Consider the following 15,678-nt stretch of genomic DNA (forward strand, 5'->3'; position numbering starts at 1 on the left):
AAAGTTTTTTCATATTTTTTTATTTTTTACTTTTTAGTCTTACACTTTTCAAACATTAAAATTTATCGTCATCGGAATCGGAATCGGCAAAAAATGGAAACTTTATTGTTTATTTATGAAGCATACCGTAAACAATTAACTTAAAAAGTGAAATTATGTATAGTTCATATAATTAACTACAATCTGTAAAAGTTTCGAGTTTCTACATAGTAAAAAACAAGAGAATTTAGCATTTTCCATTAAAATCGTTTTTTTATTTAAACAATTAATAAACATAAAAAATTTTTATTGACTATTCGTGTATTGTTTTCATTGAAGAAAAGGCAGTCAAATTAATGTCTAAAGATTTAACCCAAACGATTGAACTAAAGAAAAGCGTTTAATAAAAAATTACATACATATTTCTTGTTAATTTAATTTAAAAATTAGATATCATTTTGGCCCACCGTATAAATAAAAAGGCGGCAAGGCAAAATGCACTAAGTACAGGGGAATCACGCTATTAAATACAATGTACAAAATATTAACAACTTTGATCAGACAAAGAATAGAAAAAGAAACGAGAACAAAAATAGGTGAATACCAACATGGATTCAGAGAGGGTAAGTCAAAATAGACGCAATACACATTGTAACGCAAATTGTCGAAAAAAGTTACGAGCACGGAGTAGATCTACAGATACTCTTTATTGACTACAAGCAAGTGTTTGACAGTGTAATAACGGAGGAACTAATTAATGATATGAAACAACTAGGCATTCAAGGAAAATTAGTAAGGCTCACGAAAATGACGATGAAGTGATCAGAGATCAAAGGCACGAATGGGAAGGTTCCTCAGATGAAGTACAAATGGAGGTAGGTGTCAGACAGGGAGATTCCATGTCAACAACATTATTTAACATCGCCATAGAGAATATAGTAAGAGCAGTAAAAATTATGGGAACTATTATCAAATCTTAAGCCCAACTCATAGCGTACCCAGACGATATTGCACTGGTTACTCGACACTTAAAAACCATGCAGAAGATAATATTAATACTAGATAAAGAAGCAAAGAAGAGAGGGTAGTAATTAACCAAAGCAAAACGAAGAACCTCAAGTGTTCAAGAGAGAGTACGAACATCGAGAAATGAATTAAACTTGGTGCATATACCTTTGAAAGAGTACATCGTTTTAAGTACCTGGGTGTGATGGTGAATGGCAGAAATGGTAGAACGGGTGAAGTAAAATAACGCTTCCTACTGGATAATAAAAACTACTAGAACTACCAAAACACTCTTAAAAGAAAAACACATTATTAAGAAAACCAAATTAAAAATGTTCAAGACCGCAATCAAGCCAGGTATCAGGTATCACCTATGGTGCAGAGACGATGTGCTTAACACAAAAAGATGAAATGAAGCTAGAGATCTTGACTTCTTCTTCTTTTTCGAAACTCCTTATGCCCCTCAGGGGCGTCGGAGGTTTTATTCATCTTCTATCCATCTCTTCCATTTCTTGCGGTCCTTTGCTAACTCTTTCATTTGTTGATGTGTTTTTCCTTTTTCCTGTCCAATTTCTATAATCTGATCGATTCATCTCTTCCTTGGCATCCCTTTCCTTCTTTTACCATATTTTTTCGATTTAATCACCTGCTTTGGTAGTCTTCCCTGGTCCATTCTGTTAATGTGTCCATACCATTTTAATTTTCATTTTTGTATCTTGGTTATTATCGATTCCTGTTTCAGTCTTTGTCTAATATCTTCATTTCTTATTCTGTCCAATTTCGTTTTTCCTGCTATTTTTCTTAGCTGCTTCATCTCCGCTGCGTTTATTGTACTGTCTATTTTTGCATTGTTTACCCATGTCTCACTTGCATATATTAAAGTTGGCACAGAAATTGCGTTGTATACCTTCAGTTTTATTTCTTTATCTATTTCTTCCTTTCCAAATACTTATTGTTTTATTTAGTGCATAGTAGATCTGATTTGCTTTTTTCGCTCTGTATGAGATTTCTTGATCTATCTTTCCATCCTCTGATATTATTACTCCAAGGTATTCAAAACGTCGAGACTGTTTCTATTATTTCGTTTTTGCACCTAAACATCGTTTGGTTTATTTCTTCCCTTTTCTTTTGGGTTACTATCATGGTCTTCGTTTTCTTTACATTTATCTCCATTTTCAAATTTTCTATTTCCACCCTTATATTGATTAATTTTTGCATTTTCTCTTTATTGTCTGCTATTATTACTAAGTCATCTGCATATAGTAATCCCTCCATTCTCACTGGTACTAAATTCCTGTACCCTATTATTGACTGTAATTGCCTTGACCTTCTTTTAGCGCTCTTCATTACTCTATCCATTACTAATATAAACAAAACTGGGCTGAGACTGTCCCCTTGTTTTATTCCTCTCCTTAGGTTGATTATTGGCGATCTGTTTCCGTTTATTTGTACTTTAGCAAGTACGTTTCTATACGTAGTTTTTACCACGCTTACTATCTTTTGCGAGATTTGCAGATCTTCCATTACTGACCATATTACTTCTCTATTTATAGAATCAAAAGCAGCTTTAATATCTATAAACGTAATATATAAGTCTTCTCCTATTTCGTTTTTCCTTTCAATTATATTTTACAGTATGTATATATTATCTCTTATTCCTCTTTCCTTCCTAAAAGCCGCTTGTTCTTCTAGTTTTCCTTCCAGTTCTTTCCTGAGCTTCCTATTACGTTGTATATAGTTCATCATTTAATCAACCTCAACCAATTTTCAACCTTACCTCATAGATAACCAGTTCATTTTTAATTAAATATTTTTAACACATTTGGGTAGGTTGTTCTGTGACGCCGTGAATATCTATTGGCTTCTGACATCATTTAATATTGCACTATTTGCATCTGGATTTTTGTTTACATTATAAGAGTACCTAATACCTTATGTACAAGTACTAGGTAGGTACCTATTCAACTATTCCATTTTGACTTCGCGTCTATCAAAGGGCGCCAGGGCAACGACTGCACACGGGCGCTACATGGGCTAGAGCCGCCTCTGGTATCACCTATGGTGCAGCGACGATGTGCTTAACGCAAAAAGATGAAATGAAGCTAGAGATCTTGACAAGAAAGATAATTAAACGAATAATGGGACCGGGTAGGATACGTGTACTCGAATTCAGAAGGTTAACCAAAGAATAAATTAAAGAAGTCATCCAGGGTGAAGACATAATCAAATTCTCGAATGCACAAAGGTTCAGGTGGCTGGGACACACAGAAATAACTAAGTCAGATTCTACGCTAAAGCGAATAACTTGGCTGGAGACCAACAACAAAGAGACCAAAAGGAAGACCCAAAACAAGATGGAGAGATCAAGTCTTAGGGGACATAAAGAAGCTAAGAATCTACAACTGAAAGGAGCGGTGTAAGGACCGGAAAGAATGAAGGGAAATTGTAGACATATATAATTAATTTTAGCAGCGGACTGATTCACTGCAACAAATACTCCGCCAGGACTGAGTATAATGATGTATAGTGAGATAATGATGTATAAATAATTAATTTAATGTTTATGTGTTTATCACTGAAGGAAGAGTTGAATAACAATTCAAATAGCTAACAAAAAATTTATATTAAAATTTAAGAAAATCACCGATTATGTCATCAAGCCCATACGGATAATGTCTCTTGTATGATATGTATGCCAAAATTCATAATTTGAAAATAAAATCGACTTGTTTCGGGATTTATATCCTATTCTCAAAAAAATGAATTTATTCCATAATGTTGCCACTCGCTATATGTATGTGTACATGTATCAGTGGAAGACAAGGTACGAGCACTTTTGTTCTAAAAGTGCGTAAGGCACCTGGAATGTGTATCAACGTACTCTGATTCACTAGTGATTTAATGTAAACTGCATTTTATTGGGCGCTCAACGCAAATGTTCCGATTATCGCTGATTATTTTAATAATTTTAAATGAATTTTCCAGTCAAAATATTTATTGTTTTTTTTAAGAAGCCCGTACCCTGAAACGACAAGAAATAATATTGACCTGTTACTATAATAGTTATAAAAACATGTATTCATTCTCATGAAAAGTAACAACTAATAGGTTTTTAATTAGATTTCAGGCAAATTAAAACAGATAGTCGACGAATGCCAAAAATATAAATTCGAAATAGTAGATAGCACTACAAGAAACTAAATAACTAAAAAAAATTCAATGAAAATATCTGACTAAACTTCTCCAAGAAATTAACGCATCGTCTTAAAAATTGATTATTTTTTTATATCTCGAATTTCCTAAACCTGTTGTCCGATTTAAGTGTTTTTTTAACATGTGATAGCCTTATTCTTTAACAATATCGCTGTAATAAGATTATTTTTGCTATTATAGATAGGTAAATTGTCATTGTATACCAGGTGTACCGATCAAACTGTGATTTTTTCTAAAACTTCGCGTCACCCTTTGGAATATTCTATCATTTATAAAATACTGAAATTAAAATCCAACAATAGCCTCATGTTTTCTTAACATTCTGTTTTTTTATTCATTCGCTTATGTTGGATAGTAAAAAGTTAGGTAAATACTTTAACAAGTAGCTTTGTTTTTCATCAATTCAGGGTGTTTTTAAATAAGTATGGCAAACTTTAAGGGGTAATTCTGCATGAAAAAAAAAAATGACAGTTAGCTGTATAAACGTATGTCCGCCAATGCTTCGTTTTCGAGATAGGCAGTGGCGGCTGGTTTGTAAGTGAAGGGGGAGGTCATATCCGGTGGTTCAAGATTTTTTTGGAAAAACAAGACCTACAAATCCCATTTTAAATAATTTCTTATTCCATCATCTGTATTGGTTTCTTATAACTTATTTTGCAATATGTTGTTTAAATTTAAGCGGATCTTTATTTGACAAGTAAATATGAAATAAGTAAAAGGAACAAGTCGTCATTACTAATTGTCAAATAAATCAGATAAATAGTATGATATAATATGTAATTATAACAGCCAGAATATCAACAAACTACTTAAACTCAAAACCTAAAATAAATAAAAACTTACATCTTTATGCGGATTTAAAAAGTAAATCGATTCTTCTGGCCTTAGATTTTGCGAAATGATCACTTGCTCGTTGAAATTTGTGATCGTTCGAATTAAAGATTTCTCCATAGTTAACATAGCTAAAGCACACAACCTGTCCTCTCCCATAGTATTTCTTAAAAACGTCTTGATGCGTTTTAAAGTGATACAGTAGCGATCAACAGGTAGCAAAAACGAGTTCCAAGATTGCGGCTGTAATTTTGAATATTTTTTCGAGATATTTGGCAAACGTATTCGTAATATAATAAAGAATGGCGGTACAGAGCCCAATTTGAAAAATATATTAATATGTGGAAATAACTCTGTAATTAAATACAATATTAAAAAAACGAGCTTGTACCGCCATTAAGAAGAACAAAAAAAATACATTTTCTTCAAATAAACTTTTTTATCCGAGCCTAGACTTTGTGTCATTTGGAACTACTAAAATTTTTTATTTTATTAGTAGTTCAAAAATGACGCAAAATCTAGGCATCGGATAAACAAGTTTATTTGAAGAAAGTGTATTTTTTGTCCTTCTTAATGGAGGTACAGGCTCGTTTTTTTAATATTGTATTTAATTACAGAGTAATTTTCACATATTAATATATTTTTCAAATTGGGCTCTGTACCGCCATTCTTTATTATATTACGAATACGTGTGCCCAATATCTCGAAAAAATATTCCAAATTTCAGCCGCAATCTTAGAACGCGTTTTCGCTACCTGTTGATCGCTACTGTTTCCTCTTAACGTAGAAAAGCAACGTTCACTTTCGACTGTAGACATCGGCAAAGTACATAAACGAACCATACCTACCGCCTACGGTCAATGACCACGAGTTGGTACCAACTTGCATATAAATGCGTTTCGTGAACGTTCGGATTCGCAGTGCTGTATTCTCACAGTGAGGTCAAATAAATTTCTTGACCATCGTGAATGTTCGTATTTAGCTGTTCCAGTCAAAGGTAAATTTGGCTTTTCGGTACCGTCAAACAGCTCGTATTTCATGTTTATTTATCGGTAATCTTCTGGCGGCACCTTTGTCGCTATATTTTACAACAACAAAATGACTGAAAAGTCAATACAATAAAAGCAAAATTTAACTTTGAACGATACTATTTCCGAACATTTTTAATACAGAAAACTTTCTTTTTTTTATGGAAATAATTAAATTTTATTCGTTTGATTGTACAATTATTACAGGGAGGTTATTGACCAATTGACCTAAAGGGATAACCGCCACTGGAGATAGGGTTGAATAGTGTTCGAGATAGTGTTGAATTTTTTTTACAAACGGACGATTTATTTCTTGCTCTAAAATCGGTTGAGATATGCAAATGAAATTTGGTGGGTTTTAAGAGATAGTTATTGTGCAGTTTTTGACATACAATTAAGAATTTTATGTTTACCGTTGGTGCACATAAGGGTCATTTTACCCGTATGAGCCTATGGTGTATATTAAATTCCTAATTATATATCAAAAAATGCGCAAAATATGTAAAAAATAACTACCTCTTAAAACCCACCAAATTTCGTTTGCATATCTTAAACGGTTTTATATAAATTGTCGGTTTGTAAGAACAATTTTAACACCCCCTATCTCGGAATCGAAGCATTTGCAGACATACGTTTACAAAGCAAACTGTCATTATTTTTTTAATGCAGAATTATCCGTTTAAGGTTGCCATACTTATTTAAAAACACACTGTATTGACGAAACACGAGGCTAGTTGTTTAAAGTACCTACCTAACTTTTTTATTATCCAACATAGCGAATGAATCAAAAAACACAATGTTAAGAAAACATGAGGCTATAGTTGGGTTTTATTTCAGTATTTTATAAATGCTAGAATATTCCACATGGTCACGCGAACTTTGAAACAAAAATCACAGTTTGATTGGTACACCCGACATACAATAACAATTTACCTGTCTGACAACAATATTATTACAGCGATATTGTTAAAGAATAAGGCTATAACGTATTAAAAAAATCACTTTTATCGGACAACAGATTTAGGAAATTCGAGACATCAAAAATAACCCATTTTTAAAGTGGTGCGTTAATTTCTTGGAGACGTGTATTTAATTTTCGATATTATAGGAGAAAATAGAATGTTAGACACAGGCTTATTGGTAAACAAAAAGCTGAAACATTTAATCGTTGACTTTAAAGTAGTTTCAGAGCGAATATACATACTAAGAATCAGGAAAAATACAAAAAAATCACCGTTATAAAGATACACGCACCGACTGAAAAGAAAAACAGAAAATAAAGGAAGATATCAATAGATGCAGTGGATACGGTATTTTAAAATATTCCCTCGTTAAGCCCACTACTCTGTAATTATAATAATGGACGAAATAATAGAAGCAGTATGTAAAGGTCTTGGTTACAGAATGAGGAACAAAGAAATCCAAATATTATGTTATGCAGAGGACGCCGCATTAATCGCCGAGACATAAGACGATCTCCAAAGATTAACACACATCTTCAATACAACAGCCAAGAAATACAATGTGATAATTTCAGCAGAAAAAACCAAATGTATGACAACATTCAAATACCCACTACGATGTAAAATCGAAATTGATGGGAGAATAATAAAGCAGGAAGCACGGTCTAGATATCTGGGAATAGATATAACTATACTAAATTTACAATCAAGATGCAGTGGAAATAAACAAACCAAAACACCCAGTATATTTTTTGTAGCTTGAAAAAACGGTCATTTACCTATCCAGCGATATCAAATTTTTTAAAATCGGTTGTCAAATGACTGAGAAAATAATTTTTAAAATGAAAGATGCAATGTGGAAATCACATAACATAATATAATTTTGCTTAGTTATGTTATTTAGGTCTGCGATATCCACGTTGCACCGCTCATTTTAAAAATTAGTTACTCAGTGATTTGACAACCGATTTTGAAAAACTTTATATCGCTGGATAGGTGAATAACCTTTCTTTCAACTTACAAAAAAATATACTGGGTGTTCCTTTAAAAAAAATTAACAACATTTTTTTCAAAAATCCGCCATTTTTCTTTTCGTATTTGAAAGCTATATAAAAAATTCAATCCATTCAGACCAGTGTTGCCAATCGGCGGATAATTATCCGATTTGCGTACCTTTTTGAGAGTTGTCGTATCTTCTTCGTATCTTTAAATAAATCGGATATTTGCGGATATTTTTCAGTGTATCTACCATCGACTAAAACTTTCTCATCTATATGTTCCCAACACCAACAACACATTAATTTTGTTTGGTTCCGGCCAAATTTTTATAAATAGTCTATACTGGATGAATGTTAGTGACATCTGATACTTTTCATCTTTTGACAAAAGGGACATGTGCCGATTCTTTTGTTTAGAATTTAAATGCACAAGTGCATCCACTTAAGGCATACTAATACAATTCAAATTTCAAAAACCGTCTGCCGTCCGATGTTATTATTTTGATGAGTATTAGTTCGATGAGTATGAGTTTATTGCCGTCCGATGAGTTTTTAGTTTTTAGTCTTTAAACTTATGAAAGCTAATTCACGCACGATTTAGTTTTATTTTCATTTTATGTAGTGCAGTGCTTAAGTAACTCAGGACTCGATAAAAATAATGCGTTTTAAAAGCATTGACCAGAAATTTTGCGCCTATGCTATTAATGTAGCTGTAGTTTATTTTGTCTTGATTTATTTATTATTTATTTTTCCAGTACCTAGTTTTAGGTAGTTATTACGTTTTAAAAAAAATATTTAAAAGTGTTTTTTTTTACTTAAATAATTATAATAAATTAATATAACGATCCAAATAATGAGATATTTAGATTTATTTATTTATTTAGAATTTAACACTTATTTTAACGAAAATTTTTAAACCGTGAATAAATAGAGAATCCAGTAGATTAAAGGGACGGTTGTTCGAACGCTAATCAGAAATGGAATCAACTGATCATTATCAAATATTTAATTACTGTCAATGTCAACTTTGATTGGGTTGCTGAAAACATAATTGATTACAATTATGAGATTAATTTATCAGTTAATCAATTATGTTAATAAGGGAGCGTTCAAGTATTACGTAACGCAGGTTGGGGGGGGGGGGGCAAAAATCTTCAAAAATCGCGTTACGTAATACTTGAACGCTCCCTAATTGTTACGTTAATGGATAATTGATTACAATCAACTGATTGGCGTACGAACAACAAACAGATTTTGTTATTTGATGGTTGTTAAGGGGACTAAAAGAATAACATTGGCAACATTGATTTTAATAACAGAATAATTTTTGACCTAGCGTACCCTTTTCGTGACAAATCGGATATTTTTCGAGCGATCATCGGATAATCTAGAGAAATGCGATTGGCAACACTGATTCAGACAAAACTTTTACTAAAATAAAACATTTCAGCGAAAACCGCATATTTCTATCTTGAGCCGTTTAGAAGTTATAGGCAGTTAAAATGGGGGAAAATATAAGTGGACACCCGGTATTTTAATAAAAAAAGATTTTAATCATTAAAAAATATAGCAAAGAGTTATTTTAATTTAATTTAAGAAAATTTTAGTGAGAAAAATTTAATAAATAAACCTAAAACAATTTAGTAATTACTTAAAAAAATACTCTTAAAATGAATTAGAAGCTATGAAATAAAGAATTTAAAAAATATTGTGAATATTAAAAGCAACATAATATTTTTACAAAAAAGCCACAATACTCTATACATATATTGCTCTAAAAATTTAGATTCTGTCTTAAGATGCATAAAAAAAATTGTTACTATCTACTGTTAAAATTATTAAGAAATTTACTAACCTTATTTGTATTTTCGGTTACGTTGTCCTCAATAATGTTTGCAGTATTGGTTGGGAACCGCTGTAAATAGAATTTTTTTTATATATAAACATCTAGCATTTTCCTTTATTAGTTAGAAAATTATCATCAGTTTTACCTTATTTGAAACATCGATTTCAAATAAAAATCAAAATCGGAGAATCAGAATAAGGGCTAAAGAAGCCAAAGGGTTCAAAAAGACCTTAATAATATCCAAAGATGGCTTAAAAAATGGAAGACAAAGGCGAATGAGAGTAAATATACCCATGTAACAATCACCATGAAAAAAAAAAACATGTTCATCTGTAACTCTGAATGAAACACAACTCCCACAAACCGATACTGTCAAGTACCTAGGAATCCACTTTGATAGGAGAGTAGCTTGGCAAGAGTACATATTCACCAAAAAAAAAAAACAACGACACTCCCATCGAACAAAGTTGTAACTTAAATTACATCTTTTTTCAGATTTCAACACAGGCGAATTCAGCAAAAAATTGCGCACACGTCAATATAAACGACATAGTTTAATTCTCAATAGTTTGGCTTATATATCTTATATCCCATTGAAAAAAGTTGTATTTTAACTTACGTGTGCCATTCTAGCATGAAAAGGCAGTAACACTGGATACTCCCTATGTTAAATATTTACTTTCTTTATAGTTGACGATTAACAAGGTTTTTAAATGAGTTACAACTTTTTGCACGTATGTTTAATTTATAAAGTGTTCAAACACATGGCGCATCTACGGACGTAAAAAAGGATCTACGGACTTTTTTTTCCTTTTTGATAGTTGCGGTGGACAAAATAAGGATAGAACAGTGTTTGCTACGTACTTCTATGTACTGAAAAAGTTTAATATTAACATTACACATATATTTTTTGAAATAGCACATTCACAAAACGAGGGTGATCCAATGTATGCCCTTGTAGAAAAACCGAAAAATATTAAGTCGTATATGCTCCACACCTATGATACGATATGCCAAAGCATCAGGCAAGTCTAAATCCGTAACTAAAATAAGTCAGAAGCAGATTCTAAATTTTAACCCATTTAAGGACACACATGTTAATTTTGAAGTAGATATTAATAGTAAAAGAGTAAAGTAATAAAGTAAAATGGTAAAGTAAAATGGTGATAAAGTAATAAAGTAAAATAAATATTTACAGATACGCAATAGGAATGTGAAAAATTTGAGATATTTTATACCATTTTTTTTTTCATAGCGATAGAATATTAATGTTATTGTAAAATTTATAATTTCCAATTAAAATTGTGTAAACTCTGAGTTGATATTTTGTTTAAATATACCATAAAAACTAATTTTCTCCTAGATATATTGCAAATAACTCAAAACATACAACATTTTAACCCTTTCACTATTTGTGTACATTACCATGTACATTGAATTGTATTGCCTTATATGAAATTCAATATTATTTACCTCCTAATCTACATTTGCACATCAGAAAGCACAACCTATTTTAAAGTTTTTAGGTTGGTAGTAAATGCGATAAAGTTTGACAATAGACGTCAGGCAACATTTTAAAATGTGAGTGGCGTGTTGTGCAAACAGGTGCATTTTAGGTTATGTCATATATTTTACGTTTTCTTGTAAATCTATTAAAATTAGAAGTTTTATGATTTGCTATTGGTAAGTACATGTTTCAACGTTGGAGTTCCATAATAATTTATAATGCTTTATATAATACAAAGTCCAGAGATGTAGTTTGAATTAGTATGTACATTAGCATGGACAAACGCAGTTTGTGGACAATATATTAGACCGTGGACGTGGTAAATTCATGGCTTGAGTATCGCACTCAAGCTGTTCTTTTAGGAGTAAACAAGAAAGAAATCCTTGATTTGTGCTCTTGAATTTGTGCTCTGTCCTCTTGACGTGCTCCTAAAAGAGGCAGGCCTTCAAAAAGCTTCGAGGACCCAGGTCCCTCCAAAAAGAAAAAAACTGAAATAAGGCTTATAAAAAAACCTTAGATTTGATGGATACCATCATCTTCCACAGTATGATGACAAAAAGGAATCCTCAAGATGCAAAAATGAGGGGTGTAAGAGCAGGACACATATATTTTGTCAAACATGCAAAGTTCATTTATGTATTTTAAAGGAAAGGAATTGTTTTTCCACATTTCATTCAAAGTAAATTTTAATATTTATACCTATTACTTTTGACAATAATCTGATTTATAAGAGTTTCTAATAAAAATTAACACTCAATGGTCTTTTTTACTTCCATGAACTTTTTTTGTCCATTGTGATGGACATCCTGTACTGGAAGGGTGGGGGTAGTTAAATTTTTTTTATGTAAAAAAAAATAATCTACAGGGTGATTGATTAGTACGGTAAAGCTCAATAGCTCCGCTATAGTAATAGATAGCAATAAAAGTTATTAACAAAAATTTTAGCCACCTTTGAGCTTCACATTACAAAATTAGTTAGAATGTTACAGGGTGTTCGATAACACAGTGGTAGACCTAACTTATGTTTTTTTTTAAATGGAAGAACCTATATTTTATTTTATATTCGAAATCCTGTTAACTTCTCCATCACATAAAAATATAAAGGTTTGTAATGTTATACAGGGTATTTACAAAGTTATAACCGATTTTGTATGAAAATCGTAACAAGTTCAACTCCCTGTATAAATACAAATAAGCACAACAGCAATGGTTTGTTAATGCCATATTTTTTTATTTATTGTTAAAATTTTTATGAATTATTGATATTGCTAATTTTCTTTATATCAAATTCAGGGTGAGTCAAAACGCAAGTACATTATTTTCTCAGTAATGTTAAATGGAACACCCTATATTTTATATCATTATTGAAAAGTAACATTAACGTACTTTAATTTTTATATAACATTCCCTATGCCCAAATTTATTAGTTTTCGAGATATTTTCATTTCTCAGAGCAAATTATTTTAGGTGTTTAAATTTATCTAAATTTTAAGTAAGCCATGACTGAATTGACAATGGAAGATTACCGATTGTCAATCCGGTAATCAATGTAACACTGTAGTAAATAAAGAAATAAAAATAATTTATTAGTAATACATTTTACAAACAAAAACACAACCACTACATGCAACATTTTTGAAACAATTAAAAACTATCTTTTTATGCAAATGCAACAAATAAACAAAGAAAATTAGTAATAAATTTTACAAAAAAACACACAAACACAAAATACAATATTTTGTAAAGACAATTAAACACTACTTTTGTATGTAAATGTAACAATGTAACAAATAAAGAACGAAACATAATTAATCAGTAATACATTTTGCAAAAAAACATGTTTGAATAAATTAGAAGCTATTCTTAATAAAATATTTTTAATGTTTAATTACATAAGGTGTTCAAAATTATCTCCTAACACATTTATGTACGCCTAAAAACGATCATTGAATGAGCTACTTACTCTACGGAGCATTTGTAAATTAGCACATCGAAATACACTTTGTATTCTATTTTTTATCTCATCCCTTGTTGTTGGAGGTATTTTATAAACTTCATTATTAACGTAACCCCAAAAAAATAAGTCCAGTTTATTAAATTCTGGTGATTTGGGTAGCCACGCTACTAGGCCATTGAAAAATGAAAATATCTCGAAAACTAATAAATTTAGACATAGGGAATGTTATCTAAAAATTAAAGTACGGTAATAGTACTTTTCAATAGTGATATTAAATACAATGTACATTTAAAATTACTGAGAAAATAATGTACTTGCGTTTTGACTCACCCTGTATTTGATATAAAGAAAATTAGCAATATCGACCATTCTTGAAAATTTTGACAATACGCTAAAAAATATGGCAATAATAAACCATTGTTGTTTTGCTTATTTTTATTTATACAGGGAGTTGAACTTGTTACGATTTTCATATAAAATTGGTTATAACTTTGTAAATACCCTATATAACATAACAAACCTTTATATTTTTGTGATGGAGAAGTTAATAGGATTTCGAATTTAAAATAAAATATAGGGTGTGCCATTTAAAAAAACATAAGTTTGGTGTGCCACTGTGTTATCGAACACCCTGTAACATTCTAACTAATTTTGTAATGTGAAGTTCAAAGGTGGCTAAAATTTTTGTTACTAACTTTTATTGCTATCTATTACTATAGCGGAGCTATTGAGCTTTACCCTACTAATCAATCACCCTGTATAGTAAAACAATACTTTGTATACCAAAAATTAGAATTTTTTAATCACTCTAAAGGGAAGTGATAGTGAAAGGGTTCATAGTTAAACGGGAAAATAATTAACACGGAGAGTGTAAAATGGTTGTTAGGCGAGTTACAACCTTTTTCTGTGGATACTCATGTTTAATCTCAAGGTTGCATCTCAATCAAACTTAAGATTTTCAAAAGCTAATAAAATTAAAAAGCATACATCTTACAGTAATCCCTTATTATGTTATAAATATCATATCACATTAGTGTAAAAGAGTCTAATCATTTCGCTACAAATTTTTAAAAATTCATGTTTTCTTTTTTTGCCTCTCCTATAAAATCGCTAAAAATGAGTTACAACCTGGTTTGATGGGGGTGTCGAACTAGGAATAAAATTATAAATAATAAAAATAAAAAGAATAAAAATTCAACTATCTCTTGAAAACAAACTGGTGATATATAAAGCTATATTAAAACCAGTGTGGACCTATGGTGTCCAACTTTGGGGGACAGTCAGTCAAACAAACCTAGAAATACTGCAGAGATTCCAAAACAAAGTCCCTAGAACAATGGTGAATGTCCCTTGGTACGTGCCAAACTATGTGATAGAGCAAGATTTCAATGTGACATCCATAAAAACAGTAATAACAGATTATTAAAAAAATATTCCAAGAGACTAGAAGCTCATCCAAACGAGTTAGCCTGCAACCTCACTGATGACCATAATAATGTACGACGCCTGAAGAGAATCACAATAGTGGACCTAGCAAGACGATTCGAATTAGCTGTGATAACTAAACTTATTTTAACTTGTTTTAATTTAATTTATGTAAAGAGGGTGATCACTGGATCTACCAGGTCAAATTTTCAATTTTTGTCAAATAATTTACCTATTGTTCTAAGTTAAGGACAGATTGTAAATATTACATTAAAAAAAAGTTTTACCTCTTTTGAAACATCTATTTTGTTGAAATACCAGTAACAAATCCCGGTAATTGCTACCAAAATCATTCCCAAGACCAACAAAGCATATAAATATTTAGCGTATGGTTTTTTTGACGTTTGCCGATCTACTGCTGGCTGGTTTGATTCCCCTACTGTGTTTCGTCTAGCTACTACCATTTCTATATTTTCTTCTTCGTGCACACTATTTCGTATTTCTTCACTCATTTTGATTTTGTTCAATACTTTGTAGTACTTTGGATCAAGTATATTCAAATGGGAAATAAGCCACAATTTTACCTAAAAATGATTTTATTAACGTTTCGACGCCCAAGTCGGGTGTCGTTGTCAAAATACAAAAATGTATTTTGACAACGACACCCGACACACTTGGGCGTCGAAACGTTAATAAAATCATTTTTAGGTAAAATTGTGGCTTATTTCCCATTTGAATATACTTGATTATAAAAATGCCACAAGAAAATAGCTTCAGAACAACAGTACTTTGGATGTTATTCACTAGTCAAACACTAAACTGAACTAAAGATTTGACGCAGGAACAGCATATTTATAGAAAAAAGCCTAATGATTCATGCTCTAATCGTACTATGGCACATTTTTAATTGATTAATAGTCACCGAGT

At 31.1% G+C, this 15,678-nt stretch overlaps 1 protein-coding gene across 2 annotated transcripts in view; it reads right to left on the minus strand.

Annotated features, from left to right (window-relative positions):
• The window catches only part of LOC126893225 (probable maltase-glucoamylase 2), a 59,968-nt gene extending 44,645 nt beyond the window's left edge, over positions 1-15,323 (minus strand). For both annotated transcript variants that reach the window (XM_050663198.1, XM_050663197.1), the window contains exons 1-2: positions 15,039-15,323; positions 9,872-9,931 (exon numbers count right to left, since the gene is read on the minus strand). In XM_050663198.1, the coding sequence (XP_050519155.1) occupies positions 9,872-9,931; positions 15,039-15,263 (285 nt within the window). In that variant the 5' untranslated portion in view covers positions 15,264-15,323. The remainder of the gene's footprint in view (positions 1-9,871; positions 9,932-15,038) is intronic.
• Positions 15,324-15,678: the final 355 nt, after the last annotated feature.

This window comes from Diabrotica virgifera, chromosome 10, assembly GCF_917563875.1.
Source record: "Diabrotica virgifera virgifera chromosome 10, PGI_DIABVI_V3a".
NCBI lineage: Eukaryota > Metazoa > Arthropoda > Insecta > Coleoptera > Chrysomelidae > Diabrotica > Diabrotica virgifera.